At 44.2% G+C, this 27,616-nt stretch overlaps 1 protein-coding gene across 2 annotated transcripts in view; it reads left to right on the top strand.

Annotated features, from left to right (window-relative positions):
- The first annotated feature begins 1,887 nt into the window (after positions 1 to 1,887).
- The window catches only part of CD80 (CD80 molecule), a 37,999-nt gene continuing 12,270 nt past the window's right edge, over positions 1,888 to 27,616 (top strand). The window contains exons 1-4 of one of the 2 annotated variants that reach the window (XM_079974857.1): positions 1,888 to 2,146; positions 2,956 to 3,409; positions 12,571 to 12,705; positions 14,454 to 14,565. In XM_079974857.1, the coding sequence (XP_079830983.1) occupies positions 14,469 to 14,565 (97 nt within the window). In that variant the 5' untranslated portion in view covers positions 1,888 to 2,146; positions 2,956 to 3,409; positions 12,571 to 12,705; positions 14,454 to 14,468. Of the gene's footprint in view, positions 2,147 to 2,560; positions 3,410 to 12,570; positions 12,706 to 14,453; positions 14,566 to 27,616 lie in introns of those variants that run through there. The other variant, XM_079974856.1, reaches the window with a different exon arrangement.

The raw sequence follows: 27,616 nt of genomic DNA on the forward strand, positions 1-27,616 counted from the left end.
TAAGGGACCAGCAGCCTCGAAAATAAGGGATCAGCAGCCAAAATAAGGGATTTTGCTTAGCTTATACAGAAATCCGGCACTCATGGAGCCATACTGCTTTTGCTGCGACTGACTGTTTTTTGCAGGGGGTTGGACTAGATAATCCTAAGGGTCTACAACTCTGACCAAAGAAGAGTGGCAGACAAAACTGATGAAGGATGTCGAGATGGCAAAGCTTACAGGCAGAATTAGAAACCAGGAAGAGGACCTCTTTAATAAAGAATGGGGGAAGTTTATAATTTATTTGAAAAGCTATTGTAAAGAGTTACATAAATTAGTAGGATTGACAGAAAACTTGTAGTAAAAATTTGAACTATGGATGGATAAATGATTTATAAAAATAGAGTTATGAAAGGGATGCAGAGGGGGAAATCACTACATTAAGATGCTGCACTGGTTGGAGGGTATGCTAAGCAGCACGTTGGGGCTGTTGTCATCCTGGCGCGAGGAGTTCCATCGGCCCTTCCCCGCCCGAGAGAGAAGGAGGGAGGGCGGGAGAGAGACTCTCGCCCACGCCACCCGCGAGCCCGGCATGAGGTGGTTGCAGCGCCGCTATGGCCGCTGAAGCGCCGCTCTTCTGCGTCCCTCCCCATCCCATCCTCTTCCTCCTCTCTCAGGCCGCTGCTGCTGCTGCCACCTCCAGCTTCCCCTGGCAGCTTGGCGGAAGTCTTGCAAGAGAGGGGCTGCCTGCCCGCCTGCCGCCGCCCGTCTCCTCACAATGCGCCCCTGAGGGGGGAAAGGGAGAGACGGAGACGTGGAAACTTGTGCTCTCTCTCTCACTCTCTCGAGGCAGAGGACCCCGAGCTGCTGCTTCCCTCCCGAGCCGGGCGAGCATGAAACCCGGGAAATTTATGTCACGCAGTTAAAAAATGGCATCTCGCTAAGACAGGCTTGCCGGAGAAAGAAGGACAGGGGGGAGGAGAATCAGGATCATTCGAAAGAGAAGGAGTGCTGGAATGCAAGTTTGACCTGACAGAGCCCCCTTATCTGTTTGATATATTGTTTGATATATCTGGCTAGCCTGTGGAAAAATAAAGGACAGACCAAAGGTTAACTTTGTTTATGGAAGCGTTGAACAGAGGCTGTCCCGGAGGGAGATAGTTTTTGAAGAGTACAAAACCCACACAGAGACGCCAGTTTTCAGTCTGCTTGTGAGAACCATCAGAGATCACAAAGAAAGGAATATATAATAACAACAAGATGAGAAAGAAGGTAATAAAGGACTATCCGGATCAAACTGGATAGAACTGTCTAATTAAAGCAGTAAAATATGTGATGCCTGGAGTTATCCGGAATTTTGGACTCGTGACGAGCTTGATGTATGGGTACCCTCAACAAAAAAAATTAAAATTTGGCTGTATAATTTGGAACTAATGTGATTTGATTAATGTGATGTGATTGGCCTGTTAATAAAAATTATTTAAAAAAAAAAAAAAAAGAAACCCGGGAAATTTAAGGTACATCATCATTCCAGGACAGCAGCGGGAAATGGCGCTGGGATAAGGGAGTTTCTCGCCAAATACGGGACGGTTGACAGCTATGGATAGATTGTAGTCAACAAAAACTTCTGCCTCAGCTCAGCAGACCATGTTGGACTTTAAAGTGCCAGGACACGTGTGGTGGTTGCTTTTTGTGTAGCGGAGTCATAGGGCTACCCCACTGAAAACTGAATTCGGTGGGGCTAACTTCTAGAACTGGATGGTAGGTGAGGGTGGGCATGGTAGGTGCCATTGAACTCACTGGGGCCAATGTTTGAGTAAATGTGGGTGGTGGGGTTGTGTGAGCCGACTCTGAGAACTGTCTTGTTTATGCAGCTGGATGTTACCTGTGCTGTCCGTGGAAATGTGGACCGGATTCCTAGACAAACACTGCTACTACAGATGAGGCTCCTTGTAATGCCAGACAACACTTGAGCATGCACTTGTGTGCTTCCTGGGATGCATCATGTCTACCGAAACCCATTGAACTTTCGGCAAGCAGAATGTACATGTGAAACTGCTCTGAGCCAGTCTGAACCTAGTCAAGAAAAACGTGGCTTGAGTCTCCTGTGTTTTGCAGAATTACAAAATGGAGCTACAAAGGATCCAGTGCATTGCATTTTCAAAAGGTCTTTGAAATTTTAACATTAATATTAAGTGCAGCTTTGCAAGCCACACTACCACGCCATTTCATAAGGCTTTGTAGGTCCAACATAAAATACTGAAAAATCCCACTGGCAATTTTAAGTCTTCTTCTCTGTCTGTCTCTTTCCACTATCACTGAAGTTTTGAACATAATATATGTGCTGTGCACTGTGCATTTTCCATGTGTCGTCCCCCCTTGTTGATGTTACAACAGCATCCTAGATATGGATGTTTGTGTACCTAGAAAAACACCACCACCACCCCCCATCCCAACATACCAAGGTAATGCATTGGTTTTGTGCTTGCATAAGGGACACTTTATTATTTTCTCTGGTAACGTTTCCTGGGAGGCTGCCACATCTTCATTTTTTGCCTACTTGCTCCATACTGTATTTTGCAGTTAGGAGAATCAGGAAGTACTGGTGAATGTCACAAGAGGAACAGATACAGGTGGGTCATTTTACTCAGTACAGTGGCACCTCAGGTTAAGAACTTAATTCGTTCCAGAGGTCCGTTCTTAACCTGAAACTGTTCTTAACCTGAAGCACCACTTTAGCTAATGGGGCCTCCCGCTGCCACACGATTTCTGTTCTCATCCTGAAGCAAAGTTCTTAACCTGAGGTACTATTTCTGGGTTAGCAGAGTCTGTAACCTGAAGCGTATATAATCCGATGTACCACTGTAGTTTTAGAAAGCCTCCATAGCAGTGGAGGCTGTTCCACTGCCTACTGGTGCACAGTCCTCCCAAGGAGAAAGTGAAGCAATTTGTTTTGTTTCGTTTTTTTCCTCCTAGGATCTTAAAGCCACACACTCTTTCCTGTTCCACACACATGTTATGCTTCTATTAGAACGCTCTACAAACATGTCTGTCAGTCAAGTCTCTGCAGCATTCAGCAAATCCTAATCCAAAAGTACAGCTATCGTCAAGAGCATACCCCACCCCTTAGGTTTCTGAGCAGAAAAGCTATGCGAAAGTTTTAGTATCAGCAAGACTGCCACAGTTTCAGCCCCAGTTGTGCAGGTTTCACCTGCCTCTTGTTATAAGAAAACTCCAGCAACTCTGCAAGATAAGGGAGGGCTGTTTTATGATCTGTCCTGAGTATACACAGAATTGTTTCCTTATAGGCCGCGCCTCCAAATAGCGCACAGTCAGTCTTTGTAGCTAGCAAATAGAAAGGTGTGGTTGCAAGTTTAAGTAACTTATTTTTTCATTCATGTTTCTTAAGAGAGATCGATGGACGGAGAGTGTGAGTATATTTTTGTAATATTGATTTTTATTTAATCATTTGCAATTATTTTTGTGACCGGGAAGGAGGATTGGGAGGGAACGTGGTGGGAAACTTCTGTGTGTGTTAACTGGAGCTGTAGGGTTTGTGTGTGTCTATTATGTCTTTATTTCATAAAATGTATACACTGCTTGATTGTAAAAAAAAAAAAACAACAACCCTCAAAGCAGTTTACATAATATAAAACAGTTAAAATACTGAAACAGATTTAATCTACCTCAACTTCCTTAGCATCTGGGTAGATTTGTTTAAACAGGAATGTTTTTAGCAGGGGCTTAAAAGAGTACCGTGAAGGATCCTGCTTGATTTCAATAGGCAGGGAGTTCCAAAGTGCAGGTGCTGCCACATTGAACAAGTTCTTACAAATGCAGAACGAGTATTATGTGGCACCTGTAGTAGTGCCAGTACCGTTAATTGAAGCCATTGACTGGGCACATGTGGGGTACGGCAATCTTGTAGGTAAACTGGTCTCAAGTTTGTTACGGGCTTTATATGCTAATAGTAACACCTTGAATATGGCCCAGTAGCAAATTGGCAACCAATGCAGATCTCTGAGCACGGGTGTTACATGCTGACAAGGCCTCACTCCTGTCAGCAATCGTGCACTAACTGTGCCCAGGGCAGCTGTCTACCAGCTCCATCTGGTATGCAGGCTGAGACCCTACCTGCCCGCAGACTGTCTCACCAGAGTGGTGCATGCTCTATGTATCTCCCGCTTGGACTACTGCAATGCACTCTATGTGGGGCTACCTTTGAAGGTGACCCAGAAACTAAAACTAATCCAGAATGCGGCAGCTAGAATGGTGACAGGAAGTGTCCATCAAGACCATATAACACCAGTCCTGAAAGACCTACATTGGCTCCCAGTACATTTCCAAGCACAATTCAAAGTGTTGGTACTGACCTTTAAAGCCCTAAACAACCTCGGCCCAGTATACCTGAAGGAGTGTCTCCATCCCTATCGTTCAGCTTGGACACTGAGGTTCAGCTCGGAGGGCCTTCTGGTGGTTCCCTCACTGCGAGAAGTGAGGTTACAGGGAACCAGGCAGAGGGCCTTCTCGGTAGTGGCGCCCACCCTGTGGAACATCCTCCCATCAGGTGTCAAGGAAATAAACAACTATCTGACTTCTAGAAGACATCTGAAGGCAGCCCTGTTTGGGGAAGTTTTTAATGTTTGAAGTTTTATCGTGTTTTTAATATTCTGTTGGGAGCTGCCCAGAGTGGCTGGGGAAACCCAGCCTGATGGGTGGGGTATAAATAATAAATTATTATTATTATTATTATTATTATTATTATTACAGTCATACTTCTTCATGTTGCGGATTTTCAGGTTGCGAATGCGACAAACCCGGATGTGTATACTTCTGGGTTTCGCCAAACACGCAGAAGCACTCTCTCGCGCTTCACGCTTGCACAGAAGCACTGCTCTAGTTGTGGACTTTTTGGGGTGCAAACAGCACCCTGGAACAGATCGTGTCCGCAACTAGAGGTAAAGGTAAAGGGACCCCTGACCATTAGGTCCAGTCGTGGACTCTGGGGTTGCGGCGCTCATCTCGCTTTATTGGCCAAGGGAGCCGGCGTACAGCTTCTGGGTCATGTGGCGAGCATGACTAAGCCGCTTCTGGCAAACCAGAGCAGCGCACGGAAACCTATTTATCTACTTGCACTTTGACGTGCTTTCGAACTGCTAGGTGGGCAGGAGCTCAACGGGAGCTCACCCTGTCGCGGGGATTCGAACCGCCGATCTTCTGATCAGCAAGTCCTAGGCTCTGTGGTTTAACCCACAGCGCCACCCGCATCCCCTGCAACTAGATGTACCACTGTATTATTAACTGCAGCTTTGGAATCAGGCACATAGAGTGCATTGCAGTAATCAAGACTTGAAATAACTAGCACATGAGCTACTGTGGCAATGCTTTCCTGGTCTAGCAGTGGCCGTAGCTGTTGAACCAGCTGCAGTTGGTAAAAGGCACTTTTAGTCACTGAGACTACCTGAGCTTCCAGTGACAGAGCTGGATCCAGGAGCACCCCCAAATTGAGAACCTTCTCCTTCAGAGGAAGTGCAACCTCATGCAGGAAAGGCAACTGACCAATTTCTCACATATGGGAACTTCTGATTCGCAGTGCCTCCATCTTCATGAGATTCAAGCTCAGCGTTCTTTTCCTCATCCATTTCATCACTGTCTCCAGGCAATAGCCCAGCCTCTCCTGATGCAAAAGTTATGAAGAATTACATCCGAGTACCATCAGCATACTGATGGCACCTCACCCCAAAACTCCTAGTGATATTTCCCAACGGCTTACTGTAGATATTAAATAGCACTGGAGATAAGATACAGTGAGGAAAAAAAGTATTTGCCTCAGCCACCAAAATACCTTGGGTCAGCCCTGTTCTAAGTAGACATGCATAGATTTATGCGGTAAGTAAAATGGAAAACAGATAATAGCAGTAATAAAATGAAACTCAGTGATTATGGTATTTACTATATTATAGGTGGACTTGTGGGACAGTTAAAATAAAACAGCCTGAGGGACAGATCAAGGGCTATTGGCAGTCAGGGTGTCTAAATTACAGTGAGGGAGGAAAGTATTTGATCCCCTGCTAAATTTGCCCGTTTGCCCTCCGTCAAAGAAATGACCGGTCCATAATTTTAATGGTAGGTTTATTGTAGCTATGAGAGACAGAATAACAACAGGGAAACCCCAAAAAACCCCAGAAGACAAAAGTCAGAGATTGATGACCATTATAATGAGTGAAATAAGTATATCAACCAGCCAGATGTCAGACTACCTGGTATCTTCACTGTATGTAACAAGCTGAGATTAGAAGTACCTGCTGTAAGGGAGAGGTCTGACCTGTAATCCCAGCTTGTTACAGTACCTGTACAAAAGACACCTGTCAACAGAAGCAATCAATCCAGCAGATTCCAAAGTAGTCATTTCTTCATCAGAGGGCAAATGGCCAATTTAGCAGGGATCAAATACTTTCCCCCCTCACTGAAGGTTCAATGCGCAGCAAGATGCGTTTACCACATTTTGAAGTAAGACACTGAATTTAAAGACGGATGCTCCTTAAGACCGTTAAATTCACAGCCTAAAATTATTTAACTGAACCACTTGGTGCAGGCTGGGCCATTAGAGCAAACTTTGTGTGGGACTTTGAATTTTTTTGCAGGGTCAACCTGCCCATGAGGTGGTCTGAGGCAGCTGCCTCAGGTGGCAGAATCGTAAGGGATTCTGGTTTATTTTTCTGCTGCAACTTCTTTTGTTGTTTGTATCAATTTATTGATTGTTGCTTGAATTAGGATTTATTTTTAATCCCGTGAGCTGCTTTCAGTTTAACAGATAAAGAGGATGTTATCATTTTTATTTCATTTTATTTTAGTAACAAGGGCAACCTGATAAAATAAGGATCTACTATCAGTTTGAGTAACTGTCCTGCTGCCAACATTTCTAAGAGATCCCACAAGTACTGCTAAGAAGGCTCAATTTCCAAGAACGATATATAATTTTCCAAATGGCTTCTATTTTCCATTGTTTGTTTGATTTAAAGAGAGAAGATGAAAACTTTCTCAGGCATGCCGGATGGTTTAAGTACAGCATCTTCCTCTTTTGCTAAACCAGTGTTCTTCCTCTTTTTAGCCTGTGACATGTTAGCTCCTTAGAAAATAAAGTCTTAACCTTTAGATTTCCAACCAGTTCCTCTGAATTTTAAAAGAAATCATTACAGTAGTTTTAATGGCCTTTAGCGCCTTTTCAGCATCCTTCAAGGTTAATAAAATAAAAGCATAGAATTTTAGAGTTGGAAGGGACCCGAGGGTCATCTAGTCCAACCCCCTGCAGTGCAGGCATCTCAACTGGATCGTACATGACAGATGGCCATCCAACCTCTGCTTAAAAAGCCCCAAGGAACAAGTGTCTACCACCTCTCATGGAAGTCTGTTGCACTGTTGAACAACTTTTACTGTCAGAAAGGTATTTCTGATGTTTAGTTGGAATCTCCCTTCTTGGAACTTGAAGCCATTGGTTGAGCTCCTAGCCTTTGGAGCAGGAGAAAGAAGAGTTTGGATTTGATATCCCGCCTTTCACTCCCCTTCAGGAGTCTCCAAGCGGCTAACATTCTCCTTTCCCTTCCTCCCCCACAACAAACACTCTGTGAGGTGAGTGGGGCTGAGAGACTTCAAAGAAGTGTGACTGGCCCAAGGTCACCCAGCAGCTGCATGTGGAGGAGCGGAGACTCAAACCCGGTTCTCCAGATTACGAGACTACCGCTCTCCTTCAACATGTGCTCCAAATGTTTGAAGTTAGCAAGGGTAATCCCTAGTATTTACTGGTCTTTGTCCTTTGTAAAGTACTATCGCTATTTTGTTATTCTTTTTTACTTTTTAGACAAATGCTAGGGGTGCATTTGATAATGATGCTGCCAATAGAGGCTTTCCTTCTGAAGCAAATAGCATAGGGGATATTTTCATCCCGATTAAGGCAAGGAGTTAAATTGTAAAACTTTATCTCTCCATTCTTCACAGTTCCAATATTGTTTGGGCTCTCATTGCTGCATTTTTTTAAAAAAAAAGTTTGTTAATTGCATTCATGCAATCAGTGTCATGTTGTGTTTGGCCCTATGTACCTGTGCACTAGACTAGAGCATTCAAATTTCAGTCCCATCCTAAGAGTAGGAAGTGAATGAATGGAGCGTGCACTGAGGTCAACTGCACACAAAAATAGCACACCTGTGGACTATTTCCCCTCATGCTCATAACCACCTATACTGATAGTAAATGTCCCTATGTACAGTATGTTCAGATTGTAGCTGTTCTGTAATAAATTCACCCAGCTCTGATGGAAAACATCCTGTTAAACATTCTTAAAGTAAAAAATAAGTGGAACTGTCAGTTTAACATACAACAACAACAAAAACAAAGGTAAAAAATAAGTGGAACTGTCAGTTTAACATACAACAACAAGAAGAACATTTAGGTGCAAATTATCAAAGGCACAAATATAGGGTGGGGGAGACAGGGTGGCAGAAGTAAATGCGAAATGGATTTTAGTTTATCATCACAAACAGATTATGAGGTTGGTTTTCTCTCTCCTCTTCCCCCACCCACCCTGATAGATGGAGCCTACATATATACTGATCTAGTAGAATTAAAATGGGTTCCCTTTAATTTGTATTGTTTTAAACAGGGTCCCCAAAAACCACTGTCATATCATACCGTGCAGTGGTAGATTGCCAAGTAAACTCAGCACCACAAAACCTTTATCCAAGGCATGGACCCTCCTCTTGGAACTTAGTGACTTTTAGATAGGGTGGCAATAAAGCCACAGATCAAGAGTTGAAATTATCTGTTTTACCAGTTCCAACACAATTCTGCATGCCCCCACCCAATTTCTGTGGCACCTCATATTCCTCCCCTCCAATCTCTTCCCAGGTCACTTTACCACCCCACCCCCAGTTTCCCAGATTGGGGTCCTCTTTCATCCCTTCTCCCCTCTCAGTAGCTCCACTTTCTGTTCAGTTTCCCAAGGTGCCAATCGGAGCCTTGAAAAGCAAATAGACTTGAAAGAGAAAATGAGAAACAGAATTCTTCCTCCAACTTCTTCCTTCAACTCTACGTACTTTTGAGAGCAGTGAGTGGGAGGAGGTAACCACATTTGCCACTGTAGGGGAGAATGATCGGGGGGGGGGGAGGGTAGGCTCCAAGGCTTTGTAGATGCCAGGGAAAGTCCTCATGGTGCCATGTTGGATACCCCAGTGAGCCAATCAGAAGCAGTGTTACACCAGATTGGGCAACATTTCTTATTCACCATGTATGACTAAGTGATTCAGGCCTTTGGTCTCTACTAGACCCCAGGAATAGGGAACACCATCTAAAGAACATTTGTCATTTGTGTATAATTAGTACAGTGGTAGGGACGCAGGTGGCGCTGTGGGTTAAAGCCTCAGCGCCTAGGACTTGCCGATCGAAAGGTCGGCGGTTCGAATCCCTGCGGCGGGGTGCGCTCCCGCTGCTCGGTCCCAGCGCCTGCCAACCTAGCAGTTCGAAAGCACCTCCGGGTGCAAGTAGATAAATAGGGACCGCTTACCAGCGGGAAGGTAAACGGCGTTTCCGTGTGCGGCTCTGGCTCGCCAGAGCAGCGATGTCACGCTGGCCACGTGACCTGGAAGTGTCTCCGGACAGCGCTGGCCCCTGGCCTCTTAAGTGAGATGGGCGCACAACCCCAGAGTCTGTCAAGACTGGCCCGTACGGGCAGGGGTACCTTTACCTTTACCTTTAGTACAGTGGTACCTCGGGTTAAGAACTTAATTCATTCTGGAGGTCCATTCTTAACCTGAAACTGTTCTAAACCTGAGGTACCACTTTAGCTAATGGGGCCTCCCTCTGCTGCCGCCGTGTGAATTCTGTTCTCATCCTGAAGCAAAGTTCTTATCCCGAGGTACTATTTCTGGGTTAGCGAAGTCTGTAACCTGAAGTGTCTGTAACCCGAGGTACCGCTGTATATGGGATGTGGGTGGCACTGTGGTCTAAACCACTGGGCCTCTTGGGCTTGCTGATCAGAAGGTCAGCGGTTCGAATCCCCACGACGGGATGAGCTCCCACTGCTCTATCCCAACTCCTGCCAACCCAACAGTTCATAAGCATGCCAGTGCAAGTAGATAAATAGGTACCGCTGCTGCGGGAAGGTAAACGGCGTTTCTGTGCGCTCTGGCTTTCGTCACGGTGTTCCATTACACCAGAAGCGGTTTAGTCATGATGGCCACAAGGGCTGGAAAGCTGTCTGTGGACAAACACCAGCTCCCTCGGCCTGAAAGTAAGATGAGCTCCGCACCCCATAGTCTCCTTTGACTGGACTTAACTGTCCAGGGGTCCTTTACCTTTACCTTTTACCTTACACACTGCCACATCTTGCTAGAAATAGAAAGGCAAACAGAAATGTAAAGCCTTTAAAAGTTTTAAAGGGAAGTAAAGAAGCTGAAGAACACTAATCCATTTTCCAGTTTTTCAAAACATAAAAGGGACCAGATGGGGAAAGGTCTACATTGCAAGTTCTCCTCACCAGTCTTGAAGAAATGGGTGTACCCCCCCCCCTTCCCAGATTGGAAAGGCAATGGATGACGAGAAACTGCTTTGTCAGAGTTGCTGTGACAGGAGAGGAAAATAAACAGTACTCTGTTCAAATAATACCACTTGGCCAAGCTAGGTAATGAAAAGGTACCACCCAGCTACAGTATCACTTGGGGATTCCCATTTAAAGAAAAAAGTCAAGTGAACATTACTGGGTCTGGCCAAATGTTTCAATGGCAACTGGAGGCGGGGAGTGGAATAGAGAAAGACAAAACTAATGTTCATGTCCATAAAAGCAAATGCTGAAAAAATATATCCCCATATCAAAATCTGCAGGAATAAACACAACATAATTAAACCACAGAACATCAGCCCAAAATATTTTGCTGCTTCTAGTGAAGGGGGAGGGGGAGCACAAGATGTATAAAAGCTGAATGGACCAGCCTTTGAGCCTTACCTCAACCCTGGTGATAAGAGCAGCAGGCCTCAAACGTGCATTGTGGCAACAGAAGAAAATGGCTGGGCAGATCAGGATGAGCCCCACTAATGGGCTGATACACTATTTAGGTAGTTTATAACCTGCTCATTATTGAAATCAGTCCCAGAACAAGTGCACAATAAAGCAAAACAATATGAGAATTCAAAGCACCACAACAAATCACATTTATATCAACACCCTGCAAGAGTGACAAAACATATATCCAAATGCCCAAGTTAAAAAAGTAAATTGGTTGCACTAACTGAACCCAGAACCAGTGAGGAGGAAGGGGGTGGAGGGTGCGGGCTGCCCTGGGTGTCATCACTGAGGGGGGTGACAAAATGAGTTTAAAATAAAAATGGGGCTCACAAAACTTTTTAGGAGTGATGTGGTAGCTTAGGCACCTGCAGGTTCCACGCTGCCGTTTTAGGCAGCGTGGGACTTGCATCTGCCTACTGCCTCTCCCTCAGCCGCCCAACAGCTGAGGGGAAGCGGCGGAGAGGCTCCAAGCGTTGGAGAGACTTGTCCTGCCCCCAGCTGCAGGACACACACACCCCACACCAGGCACCTGAGCGGAGAGCTACACTACTGCCCAGAACAATGAGTCCCACTAGTGCAATGGCTCTTCCACCTCCCCACCCCAATGCTTACCCAAATCTGGATGTGTGTACAGGGGAGGGGAGTTGGAAGAAATCCCAGAACTCCACACCGTGGGGATTAAATGAGCGGGAGAAGTGGGAGAACCATGTACTCTTACCTTGAGCTCCTTGAGGGTGGAAAAGGTGGCCCATAAACAAATTGTTGCAAGGTCGTAGTTTATGAATAGGGAAGCTCTTCTTAATGTGCAATAAGCCTATCTGATGATGACATAATTTTGAAATAAAGAAGTAAAGGCCAGAATATGGCGAGTGAGTTGTGTTGCATGCCACCCCAATCTCGGAGCAGCATGAGATTCCAGAGGTTCTGGGTGTTTACTCAGGTTCACGTTTCCTTTGGACAGCAGAGACCAAGGTATCTTTATTTACACTTCTATATACCACCTGAGCCTACAGTGGAGGGGTTCACAGCATTAGCACCCCCTGACTCTCTGCCTCCCACCTCTCTGCCTTTCTAGCCTGCAGCTTTTGCATCCAGCTTCTAGCTCATATTATTCAACTCTCGACTCTGGCCTTTTTCTTTCTAACAGTTGAAGGAGGAAGGTCCAGCCCTTTGTCTTCTGGCACAGAGCCACTCCTTTTGTCCCGTTATCGGCCCATGCTTTGTGGGCCATTGCCAGGCTGGCCTAGAAATGAAAGTGGGATGGGATTCCATTTAATAACACCACTCCTACATTTAATCCATTAATATTTGTTTCTTAGCCCATTTTAGAAACTTAGGGATCCTGCCAGGGATCCTGCTGAATGCCAGTGTGCTACCACAGATTACCAATCTAGCCTGCTCCTCTGTTACTGGAAAGTGCTGGACAAGGATTGAAAGTTTTTGATTTTTTTTTCCGACGGCAAAAAGGGGAAGTTGTGGGGGTGGTGACATTTGGCTTGTCTTAAAGTCATGTAGCTCATCTTTCTATGCAATCACAGGTTAAGAACGAACTACTTAGAGGAGCTTTCTGTTGCGTGGGACATAGCCAAATTAAGATTAGTATTTATACCAATCACTGAAGGAAGAGGCATATATCTGGAAGGCAAATCATCATTCTCTGGTTCCTGCTTACTGTAAGTTGACGGCGAAGGACCCTCTTCCTTCCTTTTTCTTAATTTGCTAAATTACAGTGCAGACTGATTAGATAGATTGTTTCTTATGAGACTGGCATAAGTGGGGAGTTAAGGTTCATTTAGTTTTAGTTTTCTTGACGCTTTTGCCCCACATCTTTTTGCCTTAAGAGAAGGCTGGTATGGTGAGAAATGACAGGAAAACCGGAGGGGGTTGGGCAAATGGTCAGATGGGGTACTGAAAGAGGAATTTTGCATAGCTGCGTACAAACAATGCAATTGAAGCACATTTAAAGCACATTTTTCTTCAAAGAATCCTGGGAGCTATAGTTTGTTAAGGGTGCTTGGGATTTTTGCTGTGTAAGGAGTAAACTACATTCCCAGGATTCTGAGGGGGGGGTGCTTTAAATGTATGGTATGCATGCCTGTGTTTCATTTCATTTTTCATTTGATAGCAGTATTAAGGACATTCTAAATTCCCAGGGAGCTTTGAACTTGGCTACAGATCTGCTGGTCAGGCCACTTACCGTGAGGTAGGAACTCTTTAGAAACTCCAGCAGAGGCAATTCTACAGCATCTTCTGTTACCTTGTTTCATTTGTGAATTTAGAAATCTGAAGTCTCTCACAGCAGTGCTATTTTTCTAGAAAAAGAGGTGCCAGAACACCTCCCTCTTTCTCTTAGAATGGCAATGGTACCCACTTGAGAAAGGGCCGGGACTGAGTTCTGATGAGTTCCAGCTAAAAAACCCCTCTGCCCAACAGCATATTAATCAGATCTACACCAATATGTTATTCTCGCTGGACGCAGTAAACAATAGTTCTTCCTTTTCTTTCTGAGACGGTAGTAAACATCTTTGGGAACTCCTGTCATTTCAGCTTTTCCTCATATGACTTTCATTTTAGATCATTCATCATCCCAGCATCCATGGGCATAGCCGGGGGGGATGGGGGAGCAGTTCCCCCCCCCCATCAAGTAAATAAAAATACTTAGCTAACTGACCAGTTGCATCGCAAATAACTCAGTTTTGTTCTCCCCCAACATACAGCCTCCCCCCCCCCCAATAAATTCTGGCTACGTTCATGCCTGCATCAAATTCTAGTCATTCTGTCCCTGAAAGCCTCTTGATAATCTTGCCTAGAAATCAGCATCTGAAAACAGTTTTCCACCTATAGTTGTTTTCCTGTTTATGTGTGACTGCTTCTAGAGTCTGGGATCCAAGGCTTAGTTGTGGTACAGCATAACTTTTGTCACAGCATCATAAAAAAAAAATGCATCAGCAAGGTATATGCTCTGACTTTAGCCTTCTGTTGTGTCAACCTAATATGTACTTGCCAGCACATAAAGTGTGAACCAGTGTTCTTCATTTGTTTTATCTTCGCAAGCAATTGATTAATATGGTAAAAATCCGCTGCACATTACACAGGACTGGCTCTGGAACTGCTTTCAATTAATTATATGTTGATTGATTATTTAATTATTGCTCCAAGCACAATTGTGTGTTCATTACTGTTTGATAACGAATTCTTATGCAATTGCTGATGCCCTGAGTATCATATGCCACCGTGGAAGCCGTGTGCTAAATTGATTGATAGATAGATTAATAGATTAATGTGGGTTGCAGAGTGGGTAGGGGAACAGAACTGTCAAGGCAAAGCAATACTACCTATAAATTAAACCAAATCACCTGAACTGCACAAACATCCTGCATTTCTCTCTGTAACTTCTTGCCGTTTCACTGCTTCAGTCAAGGTGGTCTTGGAAAATATGATGTACACACAGAAGAGAAAACTGATGTTCTCCACACCCGTTCTAACGTGGTTCCTCTGGCTTGGCCTCTTTGTGCTTCCTTTTGGTTGTTCAGGTAAGCCCAACAATCCACTGTGTTTGTCCTCATAAGAGCATTACTTGACATTCCTTGCTTATTCCCAAGAGGAACTGGTGTGTGTGTGTGTTTAAAAAGTGGTGGATGCTTCATTCTTTGCACTGAACTCAATGAGACTTACTTCTAAATAAGCGTACACAGGACTGTGGTTTACAATTTAGGAGTTTCTGTGTGAATTTCAGCTTTGCCATGAGATCAGCAGCATTAGGCAAGCCTCAGCTCAGCCTTCCATTTGCTATATGGTGATGGAATGTTCTGGACAGCATCTGCCCAGGTGTTCTTCAATAACTCAAAATTCTCAGTAGTTTATCTTGTAACAGGATGCTGGTTGTGCTGTGGTCTAAACCACTGAGCCTAGGACTTGTCGATCAGAAGGTCGGTGGTTTGAATCCCCGCGACGGGGTGAGCTCCCATTGCTCGGTCCCAGCTCCTGTCCACCTAGCAGTTTGAAAGCACGTCAAAGTGCAAGTAGATAAATAGCGGGAAGCTAAACGGCGTTTCCATGCGCTGCTCTGGTTTTGGTGTTCCATTGTGCCAGAAGCGGCATAGTCATGCTGGCCACATGACCCGGAAAAACTGTCTGCAGACAAATGCCAGCTCCCTCAGCCTATAGAGCGAGATGAGTGCACAACCCCAGAGTCATCCGTGACTGGACATAATGGTCAAGGGTACCTTTACCTTTATCTTGTAACAAAAACAGTCAATGTGTCAATAGAATCAGCCTCCAAACTGAGGAATTGAAAAGAAGCCAATGTAAATGCTGCTCTTTAAAATAGAATCCAGGACATTACTGGCCAGCAGAGATGGAGGAGAAATTCAGTTCTCATTTTAAGCCAAACCTATCAAATTAACACTTTTGAAAACGATAAGAGAACCAAAGCATGAATCTTTCAAGATTCGCACGTTCCTGATTTTTCGCAATACATTTCTCCAGCCACCAACGTTTACACAAATGCATATATGTTAGGGGAAATTGTGCATTGAATATATACATGAAAAGAGCATTGCAAAAATGTGCTGTTTTAGGAGAAATTGCTGGCAAAAGTGTGTGTATACACAAGTCAAAATGCATACAAATATGTATTTATGAGGAGAAAGTTGCATAATAGTGAAGAATTTTCATGCGGGTTTTTTTTCTTTAAAAAATCACAAACTGCTGCAGAAATGTGGAAAACTGAATTTAAGACTGGAAAATTGAGAAACTGAGAGAACTAAAGTTGGCAGATCCTTACATCCCCACTGGCTAGTTAGCATATCTGCTTTGGAGAAACTGATGGGAAATGCCATAATCTAAGATTGCCAAGCATTAGAACATCGAGTTTTGATGAGAATGGATCAGTATGGTTTCTCCTAAGGGAAGTCCTGCCTCACCAACGTTTTGGAAATTTTTGAAGATGTAAACAAACTTGTGGGTGGGGAACAGTCCAGTCGAGTAGGGTAATCCACAGAGAAGCATGTGGCACCTTCACTATACAGCTTTCTTAGAATGCTGAGGACACAGCTCTTCACCCTGGTCTTTGACACCTTATATGTGTGTATTTTAGGGCACATCCTATTCCTATGACTGTTATTTGTTTTAACTATTTTAACTATTTAATATTCAACATTGTAACCAACCCTGGGACCTGCTGGGTATAAAATAATAATAATAACCATTATTATTATTATTAGGTGAAAATAATAATAATGGATATTATCTACAGAGATTTTCAATACACTTTTGATAAATCCTTTAGCAAAGGCTCTTATTTAGACTTAGCAGCTGAGGAATAGGAAGGTTGGTATTCTTATGTACAGTGGTACCTTGGGTTACATACGCTTCAGGTTACAGACTCCTCTAACCTAGAAATAGTTAAGAACTTTGGGTTAAGAACTTTGCTTCAGGCTGAGAACAGAAATCGTGCGGAGGCAGCACAGCAGCAACAGGAGGCCCCATTAGCTAAAGTGGTGCTTCAGGTTAAGAACAGTTTCAGGTTAAGAACGGACCTCCAGAATGAATTAAGTACGTAAGCAGAGGTACCACTATATTAAGTAAAGGTAGAAATACCTCTGATAGTTAAGTCCAGTCACGGACAACTCTGGGGTTGTGCGCTCATCTCGCTCTATAGGCCGAGGGAGCCGGCATTTGTCCGCAGACAGCTTCCGGGTCATGTGGCCAGCATGACTAAGCCACTTTTGGCGAACCAGAGCAGCACACGGAAACGTTGTTTACCTTCCCACCAGAGCGGTACCTATTTATCTACCTGCACTTTGACGTGCTTTCGAACTGCTAGGTTGGCTGGAGCTGGGACCGAGCAACGGGAACTCACCCTGTTGCAGGGATTCAAACCGCCAACCTTCTGCTAGGCTTTGTGGTTTAGACCACAGCGCCACCCACGTCCCTCATTCTTATGTATTAGTAACTGATTAAACAAGAAGAGAGTAGGATAAAGCAGGCAGTTTTCACAATGGAAAGTAAATTGTAGAGTCCTATAAGGATCCATAATGTGCCAGTGATTTAAAGCATACATTTTCTAGAGTCAAAGTTGATCCTTGAAATGGCCGAGTTTGCAGATCACACCAATTTACTCAAGGTGATGAAAATGCAAGTGGACTGCAGAGAAGTCAAAAAAAGTTATCTCCAAACTTGGTGACTAGACAGCAAAATGCTTCCATGTAGGCCCTTGTAGAGTAACATATATTGGGGTACATATGCCTAACTTCACTTATAGATTGGCAGGGTAACTTATCAGGAAATAGAACTTCAGCTCACTGAACACATCAGTTCAGTTTGTAGTGGCTGCATGAGGTAAAAACTGGATGTAGTAGTACAAATACCGGTAATCTGTTTTCAAATGGACACACTAAGGAATAATTCACCTGCATTGATATTTATTTCAACGATACAACCAGTTTCTCAAGAAGTACTTTTTCAGGGGCAAAAAAGATGCAATGGATCTGATTATAGAATTAAAGTTCGTGTGTTTGCAGTCAGGGGGAAAGTACCTCATCACTTCATGACTAAGGAGAGATTGAGTGTGAGTGAGATTCATAGACTACGTGGGTGGCAGGTGAATTCCCCATGGGTGTAATGTTGGCGACCTCAGGCTTAGATGGACATTTGGTCTAATCCAGCAGGGCTCTTTTAATGTTTTAATGAATAATAATACCAACCTACCTTGCCAAGTGGTTGTGGGATTGTAAGTTTATTTCTATGAAGTACTGAGTGCTTTAAAGTGGTATCTAATTGTTTATTTATTTGTGTTATATTGTAATGGGAAATGTAGGACAGGGACTTCCCAAGGATACATATTGTTCAGCAGTGGGAGAGTCTACTCAGAAGGTAGTGGACTGCCCTTTGCTGGAGGTTTTAAGCAGAGGCTGGATGACCAGGTATCAAAGAGATGCAATAGTAGTGGATTTCTTACATCAACAGAGGGTTGGACAAGATGATCTTTGAGGCTGCTTTCAACTCTGAGTCTATGAATGTGCTAAGGTTCTTATCATCCCTTCAGACACTGTTATTAAGCTGGAGAGGATATAAGCCTTTGTGGGTTTTCCAGTTTTGGTGGAAGATGTCAGGCTGCTCTTGCTCAGATCAAAGGTACCAGATTTTACCTTTACTCCCCGGTTGATCTCTTGCTAGCACACACATATAAGATTCTTTTGCAACTTTATGTTGGTTTTATGACTCACGTTGGTGGACTTTGCCTTCCTCTCAGGTAACTGGTGTCAAGCAGCACATTTCTCAAATTACTTGGATTAGTGAGTTGCTAGGGTGGGCAAAACATAAGGAGGGGCAATGCAAAGAGATTGTTTGATGAAGTATTTAGTCCAACATGAGCACAAAATTTATTTAGTTCTCTGGGTATTCAATACTCTCCAGTAGTCGGAATGTTAGTCTTGGATCTTGGAGAGCTGCTTTCAAATCCCAAATCACTGAAAAAGCCTTAACCAAATCACTGTGGTTTAGCCTCCTTAATGATTCAAAATGGTACACAGTTCCAACATTCCATTGTGGGAACATTAATATCCATCTTCTGGCTGCTTATAAAGATTAATGGTTTGTAACCACTTCATAAAAGGTAAAGGTAAAGGTACCCCTGCCCGTACGGGCCAGTCTTGACAGACTCTGGGGTTGTGCGCCCATCTCACTTAAGAGGCCAGGGGCCAGCGCTGTCCGGAGACACTTCCGGGTCACGTGGCCAGCGTGACATCGCTGCTCTGGCGAGCCAGAGCCGCACACGGCCAGAGCCGCACACGTTTACCTTCCCGCTGGTAAGCGGTCCCTATTTATCTACTTGCACCCGGAGGTGCTTTCGAACTGCTAGGTTGGCAGGCGCTGTGACCGAGCAGTGGGAGCGCACCCCGCCGCAGGGATTCGAACCGCCGACCTTTCGATCGGCAAGCCCTAGGCGCTGAGGCTTTAACCCACAGCGCCACCTGCGTCCCTAACCACTTCATACAGTACAGTAAAAAAAAAAAAAAATCTTAATAATAAGGTCCCCAAGGTGCTGCCTGGGAAGAACTTATTTTCTTATTCTTTTGTACTTATTTCCCATCTGCTGATGAAGCAAGAGGCTTTAGAGAAGGAATGGGGAACTTGGATCTCTCCATATGTTGTTGGACTGTAGCTCCATCAGCCTCAGCCATCAAGGCCAATTGTCACAAACGAAAGGAGTTTGAGTTCAACATCATCTAGAGGGGCATAAGTTATCCACCCCTGCTATAGAGGGATTCATGGCACCACCACCACCCCCAATATGAGAAAAATCTCAAGCCGGAATTATGGTGGGACCCTGGAGTAAATGGCCTACTTCCCATATCATAACTTAACACAGTGTTGCCAAGCTGTGAGGACAATTCTGCACCTAATCAGAAGCAGTGAAGTGCTAAAGTTCTGATGAGCACAGAAGTGGCTCCAGGGGAAAAAAATAACCGAAAGGGAGTCCCATCTCACATATTACAAGCAGAAACAAGCCTATGCTTGTTTATGATATGAGGCATACAATCATCCCGTTTTTCTAATTTAGACAGGGTGGGCACACTGCTTTTAGAATCAGCACTTATGTATATACATACACACACACACACACACACACACACACACACACACACACATTGAAAGGACAATGGATGGGACCATGTATCGTCAAATCTTGGATGAGCACCTCCTTCCCGCAACCAGGGCATTGAAAATGGGTCGAGGATGGGTATTCCAGCATGACAATGACCCAAAACACACGGACAAGGCAACAAAGGAGTGGCAACAAGAAGCAGCACATTAAGGTTCTGGAGTGGCCTAGCCAGTCTCCAGACCTTAATCCCATTGAAAATTTGTAGAGGGAGCTGAAGGTTAGAGTAGCTACACATCAGCCTCGAAATCTTACTGACTTGGAGAGGATCTGCAAACAGGAGTGGGACAAAATACCTCCTGAGATGTGTGCAAACCTGGTGGCCACCTACAAGAAATGTCTGACCTCTGTAATTGCCAACAAGGGTTTTGCCACCAAGTACTAAGTCATCTTTTGCAAAGGGATCAAATACTTATTTCACTCATCATAATGCACATCAATCTCTGACTTTTGTCTTCTGAGTTTCTGGGGGTTTTCCTGTTGTTATTCTGTCTCTCACAGCTACAATAAACCTACCATTAAAATTATGGACTGGTCATTTCTTTGACAGAGGGCAAATGGGCAAATTTAGCAGGGGATCAAATACTTTCCCCCCCCTCACTATATATATATATAGATATATACACACCAAATTACTTTAATACAATTTCTTAAAATCAGGTTTCCCACGCTACACACGTTTCTTCATAATAGAGGAGGACAAGAGGAAAAAAAGACCATTACAAAACCATAAGAAAGCACAAAGCTCCTTGTTCTCCCCTTTTCCTCTCAGGCTGTTGTAAGTATTCTCAAATTTCAGAAAACCATTCAAATAGCTTCAGAAAACTTGTCCTGGTTCTTTTGGCAGTTGACTGATTACAGCCTATGAGCATATGATGCTTTGGGAGCGCCTCTTGATTAATGTCGATTATCCAGATTGAGGAGGAAGCTTCCACAAATCATACCGGTAACAGACGCTTGACCATGGCAGGGGCACACTCCCAGATCGCTCCCATTCTGCCTTTCAAGTTGACAGACACAGGATTGCGCAACACTCCCCAGACCCCAATGAGGAATATTGAGAGGATTTACATCTCATTCCCTCTCTTTCTCCTGCCTGAACTTCTTTGCAGCCCCCGGAGGGCTACGAAGAACAGCCACCATTGATCTAGGGTGGGGCCGGAAACCAGCACTCCCACAGAGGGAGAGGGAGCTGCCCCCCCTCCGGATGAACCATAATCCTAACTTTCATTTTAAAGAAAGAGATAATAAGTTTCTAGCATTTGTAGAATTATAGAATTGTAGAGCTGGGAGGAAAGCAATGACAAACCTAGACAACATCTTAAAAAGCAGACATCACCTTAAAAAGCAGACATGAGAGTCCCGTGGACTGCAAGAAAAGAAAACCTCTCCATTCTTAAGGAAATCAGCCCTGAGTGCTCACTGGAAGGACAGATCGTGAAGCTGAGGCCACCTCATGAGAAGAGAAGACTCCCTGGAAAAGACCCTGATGTTGGGAAAGATGGCGGGCACAAGGAGAAGGGAACGACAGAGGACAAGATGGTTGGATGGTGTTCTCGAAGCTACCAGCATGAGTTTGACCAATCTGCGGGAGGCAGTGGAAGACAGGAGTGCCTGGCGTGCTCTGGTCCATGGGTTCACGAAGAGTCGGACACAACTAAATGACTAAACAACAACAACGAGAGCTGGAAGGGACCACAAGGGTCATTTAGACCTAACCCCTGCAATGCAGGAATCTTTTGTCCAACATGCAGCTGCAACCCACAACAATGAGATTAAGAGTCTCATGCTCAACCAACTGACCTATCTCGGCAGAACATGATACAGTATATAAGGCAAAATGTACAGTCTCTCTCTCTCTCTCTCTCTCTCTCTCTCTCTCTCTCTCATAAAATAGTCTGTTCCATTGGTGTTTTAGCACCCCCACCTCAAAATAAAACACAACACCTGTGGATGTCCAACAATACTGGAACGAATGTGCGACCTCTACAGGACTTTGGGCCAGAAAGGCCAGTACTCATCTCGGCAGAATGAGTTCCCCCAAATGCAGTGAGGCTGGCTTATCTCATTTTTGTCATAAATAAAGTACTGTTACATTGCAACAAGAGTAAGACGAGCAATGATGTCAGCAACGGAGATTAAATTGTAAACATCGAAGGAACGATAACAAACAGTAGTGACATTTGAATTGAATTTTTAAAACCTTAAAAGCCGAAACTTGGTCATAAATATAAGCACCAATTCTGTGAATTGGCTATATTTTTACTGTTATTTGTAGCTCAATACTACTTATAATGTCATATTTTTGTTAACTGTTTTCTGGTCATTGACCGTATTAAAGATATTTGATTTTGAAAGTACCGTGCATTCCCATCTGATGAGGGAGCATTATTCTAAAAGTACGTAACCTCGCCATATGCTCTGGCATGTGCTTTTGCAGTGGCAGGGCTGCCCAAAGACATTCTGTGTGAGGCAGAGCAGCAGGTGGCAAACCTCCCACCCGATTCCAGGCACATATTACCCCAGGCCAGCCAAGTTATATTGGGACCTGGGGCAGAAAATCCCACAAGCACCTCTCCCCTTTCCTCAGATGTAAGAATACATTAAATAAGTAACCATTTGCTGTCCCGTCATTGTCGCTTAAAATCGCCTGGCTGAGGCAACTTGCTCTTCAGCCACTACTGTCTTTATTGACGCTGTACAGCCTGGTGTGGTTTACTTGCACACTGCTTTTTAGCACAAAGGTCCGCAAAGCAGTGAACAACGTTACTACATATTAGTACAAAATAAGCCCATGTATCTAAGTAGACTTCGTAATTTATAAAGTAGCACTATATGGATTGGCAGCTAAGAAGATCAGGAGAAAAGAACTAGATAAAATAATGGTCAATTGCAATGGTGATTCAGACATTTAAGCTGGCACACTCTACCTGAGAACCCCTTGCTTTTCTATCGTATGCAACAAATAATTTTTAGGAGACGTGATTGTGGTTTATTGTACCTGCAGTACCTGATGTTTTTATGGTTTTTATGGTTATTGTTGCTTTTCTTTTTGTTCCCTTTGTGAATGATGCCATGGCCTTTGACTAGTGCAATAAAGTTTATGATGATGATGATGTATGTAAGTACACTACACAAAATATCTCAGTTAAAACAATATTAAACAGTGGCAGGATTTTCAATGGCCAGTGCCATGGAAAAACGTCAGGAGGCCGCAGTGGGGCTGAGCTCTGCTCCCTTTGTCACTGTTTCGGTCACTTTGCCCCTCAAGGAAGCCGGAAGGCAAACGGAGGGATGGCAGAGGCCTCAAGCCAGCCAGTTCATCTCCACTGACCTCTCACACATTTCATCAAGCCTTTGAGAGTAAGGGCTTCTGACAAATGGTGGAGCCAGCTGTGGACAATGGACACAGTATTCTGTCTCCTGCTTCCTTTGAATTCAGAAATCTGCTTTCCCCCTCTTTCTGAAATCATGCCTTAAGCAACACCGAAATGTGAAACAACAACTTAAGAATGAGTTTGGGGGAAACCCCAAAGAAAACAGGGGAAAGTGTTAACCAAATTAAGCAAATAGAAATTGAAATCACACACACCTCTACCCACACCCACACCAAAGTGTACTGAATGAAAGGTGTCTTGTAATGCTGGATACAGTTTGGTCTCAAATCATTTGTGTCTGGGGCCAAACTAGGAGTGGCATGGAGTTACACCAGTTTACCTCACCAGTGAGTGAGCAAGGTCCTGGTTAGCTTCGTGGCCCATGTGAGGATTCAAAGACAAGCATCCCAGTCTTTCGTCACTAAATCGCACAGTCCCTTTGAGCTAAAAGCTGCTATGGGAGAGATTTCAGTTTGCTCTATAGGCAGGGGGTTAACCTTCCACAACCTTAATCCGCACATACTACACGCTGCTGTGAGTTGAGAAGAAGAAAAAATGCAGATATTGTACCTGTCGTTTTCTCTTCCATAGCTAATTGCAGCTTTGGAGAGTACAGACAAGGGAAAAGGTTAAGCAATCACTCATCCACCAAACTGTCCCCCTCCAGTGGCTGCTTTTAACTATATCTATGGTCACTTCCAGACAAGCTGTTCACTCAGCATTCATTCTTATTTTTTCATAGGGTGGGTTATATGACATTGCAGGAAGCAATTAACACCTCACACTTTCCAAATCATTTCCTTATCACTTTCCTTATTGCAAAAAAAGGGCTAATTTGGGGGGAAGTGGGTTTGCTGCGCAACGCCACCAAATCTACTTTAATTGTGCTACCTGAATTTGCCAGAAAATAGAAACAGGCTGGGAGTGCCCTAGTTTGAGTATCAGCAATCTTGCTGATGATGGTATTGATCTGAAATAAATAAACTTGGCCAGTGATATGGCCCCTGTCAAAACCACCACATTGGGCCATTTGGACCACCCAACCTAATGCAGTGCACAGCCCACAAATACTCCTTGTTTTGCGGACTGCCTAGGATGGCTGAAATGGTGGGGGGGGGGGGGCTTGTCAAGCACCTGGCACTCAGCAGTCATTACCAGCAAGCTGCATTTGCCTTGCTGTGTCGCAGGTTGAGTCAGCCTGAACTCCTGCTTTCAAAGACACAGGAACTGATTTGTGCTGTCCCTTGCATTTTGAAAAAAGAAATGCTGGAAACAGTTACAGCGGTACCTCAGGTTAAGAACTTAATTTGTTCCAGAGGTCCGTTCTTAACCTGAAACTGTTCTTAACCTGAAGCACCACTTTAGCTAATGGGGCCTCCCGCTGCCGCCGCACAATTTCTGTTCTCATCCTGAAGCAAAGTTCTTAACCCGAGGTACTATTTCTGGGTTAGCTGAGTTTGTAACCTGAAGTGTCTCTAACCTGCAGCTTCTGTAACCCGAGGTAACACTGTATATGCTAACAGCAATACTCCATCTTGGGTTACATTCCAGGTTCATTTCGGCCACTCCCTCTCCCTGCTTCTGGGAAACCCCTAATATATTTCTAATACTTCCTTCCTGCTGATCTCTTACAGGAGTCTTGCGTCACAATGTGCACTGATCCAATGCGCACGAGATTAATAACATTCTAGAAATGATTGTTTGTGGTGATGACAGCTTTCCTCATTTGGAGGACAGTGCTGTGTTGACATTGCATAGTCTGTGGCCAATGTTTCATAGTTTGTGGGCTTGCAGTTTTACAGCTGCAGCCATATGCCTAGGTCTGGATTTTGATTCTACTTGGATATTGTATGAATCTTCTTAAATCTTGTAATACTGGAGAACAGAAGTAGATTAAATCTGGAGTTGGCCAAGCAGGACAGCTCTCTCCACCTTCTGTGGCAAACATGAATGCTTCCTATACACCAGTGTATTCTGCAGTCTGTGGAATAGTGGGGTGTAGGAGAGCCTTCTCTGCGGTAGCCCCCAGGTTCTGGAACTCTCTCTCCCCTCTGAGATGTATCTGGCTCTGTCATTGTATGTATTTCGCTGGCATGTCAAGATGCATCTCTTCACCCAGAGTGGCTGGGTAGATAAGTGGTGCAAATATTTTGTTGTTGTCGTTATGTATTAAATTAGATTTTGTGATTCCTCCCTCCAGTGTAGTCGTGCTGGTTACAGTTTTAGCTGAAGTTATAATTATTATGTTAAGCTGCATTATGGAATTATATGCATCCTGCCTGAGGACCTCACGATGAAGCATGGGCTATAAATTGAATGAAGGGATGAGTATTAATTTACTCTGCATTTGCCTGCATCCTACTGCTTCTAAAAGCTGGTAAAGTGTTTGTTCTTTTTAATACAGATAGACAGCAAAATTATCTATACTAAGTTATCAACAGCTCAAAATTTAACTCAGAAGATACAGGGTGTGAAATGGCAATCTGTCACTCCGTGGTGCCTGAATATTTATGTACATGAATTTTGCATGCTTGGGTACTAGAGCCCAGATGTAGCCAGTATCTACTCTTGAGATGCAGTTGCTAGAGTCTAGGGGAGAGCTGAACTCTGTGTGCAGCTTGGGAGTGCTCCAGGACTTAGAACTGACCCAGTTATTAGCAGTGGACGGAAGCACTTCTCAGCTGCTTCAGCTGGTGTGTTGGTTGCTTGTAGAAATCTGACATGGCCATTCATTCCTCTCTCTCCCCGCCCTCATTACATCAAGGTTGGATTATTGTAACAGTCTACAAGAGTCTGCCTTGAGAAAGCATTTGGAAGCAGCCAGACTGTTGTCCAATGTGAGGTGCTCAGTCGTATCACTTCAGCAATGTTCAGGCACACCAAGTTGCCTATTTGGTCCTGGGATCAATTTTTATCCTTTGAAACTTTAACTAGCCTGGGACCCAGGATCTAGAGTTAGGGCTAGCAGGGAGGTGGCCATGTTTGTGGACAACACCAAATGATTCAAAGAGCTCTGAAAGGCTTTATGCTAAATACAAGCGCATGGGCAGGCACACTGGAGATGCATGTTGCAGTGCGCGGCCAGGGATGGCCGTCTTTCTGTCTGCTCCCTTGGTCCCTTTCAAGGCAAGGCAGTCAGGTGACCAAGCCAGCAGAAAGCAGATGTGGCCACCATCAGGATCCTGACTTAGGAGAAGGGAATGGCTTTAGGGGACCTCAGGAAGTACAACCAGGGTTCTGGTGCTACTGCTGCCATCTCTCAGCATCTGCCACCTGAGGCAGCCATCTCACTCTAATTAATGATAGGGTTGGCCTTGGAATAGCAGTAAATCTCCCAGGGGAAGAATAAGATTGCATCTGTTGTTTCCCTTCCAGCATGGGATTCTCCCAGATCATGGTCTCTCACCGCATGGGGTTTCCCCAGTTTTCTTAAGAAATTCCTCAGTCCAGTCACTGGGAAATCTCCAAGTCATTAAGGACCCATAACAAATAATAATAATATAATAATAATCATATTTTAAAGTAGTTTATTGCAAAGTGCTTGCAGTAATTACCTCATACATGATGCAGGGCTTGTCCATATTGGAACATTGTTTAAACTGTTAGTCTATTTTTCCTCTACTCAAATTAGACCATAGCAGGCTGAAAAAGAAATGAAAGCCATTTTAAATTCTCACCAGCCCACACTTTTCAGATTGCTTCTCTCTCTTTCTCTTTCCCTCTCCCCCTCCCTCTCTCTCTCATTCTCCACACACACTTTTCACATTGTTGCCCAATACTTATATATGTATTTCTAAACAGCTTTGAGACTTTTTGCAATCGAGCAGTATATAAAATTTATGGAATGAATACGGTAAAGATTTTTAATGTAGTTTGTTTGTGCAGTTTTCTAGTTTTGTGGAGTCAAGGCCAGCCCACCATGAAACAAGGTGGGGCAACTGCCTCAGGTGGCAGGATCCATAGGGCAGCAGATCCTAATGTATAACTTTATTCTCCACCTTATTCCTGATGTAGATCTTCTCTCACCTCTCCTTCCCTAGTGGGGGTGGGACACCATTTGGGGGTTTGCTTCTGCCACCAAAATACCTTGGGTCAGCCCTGTTCTAAGTAGACATGCATAGATTTATGCTGTAAGTAAAACGGAAAACAGATAATAGCAGTAATAAAATGAAACTCAGTGTTTATGGTATTTACTATATTATAAGTGGACTTGTGGGACAGTTAAAATAAAACAGCCTGAGGGACAGATCAAGGGCTGTTGGCAGTCAGTGTGTCTAAATTATGTAATTGAATCAAAGCTGGCGGGGGGGAGGAAATGCATAGAGAGCTTCCATATAACATGGAACCATGGCACCATAATATATATATACAGTGGTACCTCGGGTTAAGTACTTAATTCGTTCCGGAGGTCCGTTCTTAACATGAAACTGTTCTTAACCTGAAGCACCACTTTAGCTAATGGGGCCTCCCGCTGCTGCCGCGCCGCCAGCGCACAATTTCTGTTCTCATCCTGAAGCAAAGTTCTTAACCTGAAGCACT

Source organism: Podarcis cretensis (assembly GCF_951804945.1).
Source record: "Podarcis cretensis genome assembly, chromosome: 4".
Lineage (NCBI taxonomy): Eukaryota > Metazoa > Chordata > Lepidosauria > Squamata > Lacertidae > Podarcis > Podarcis cretensis.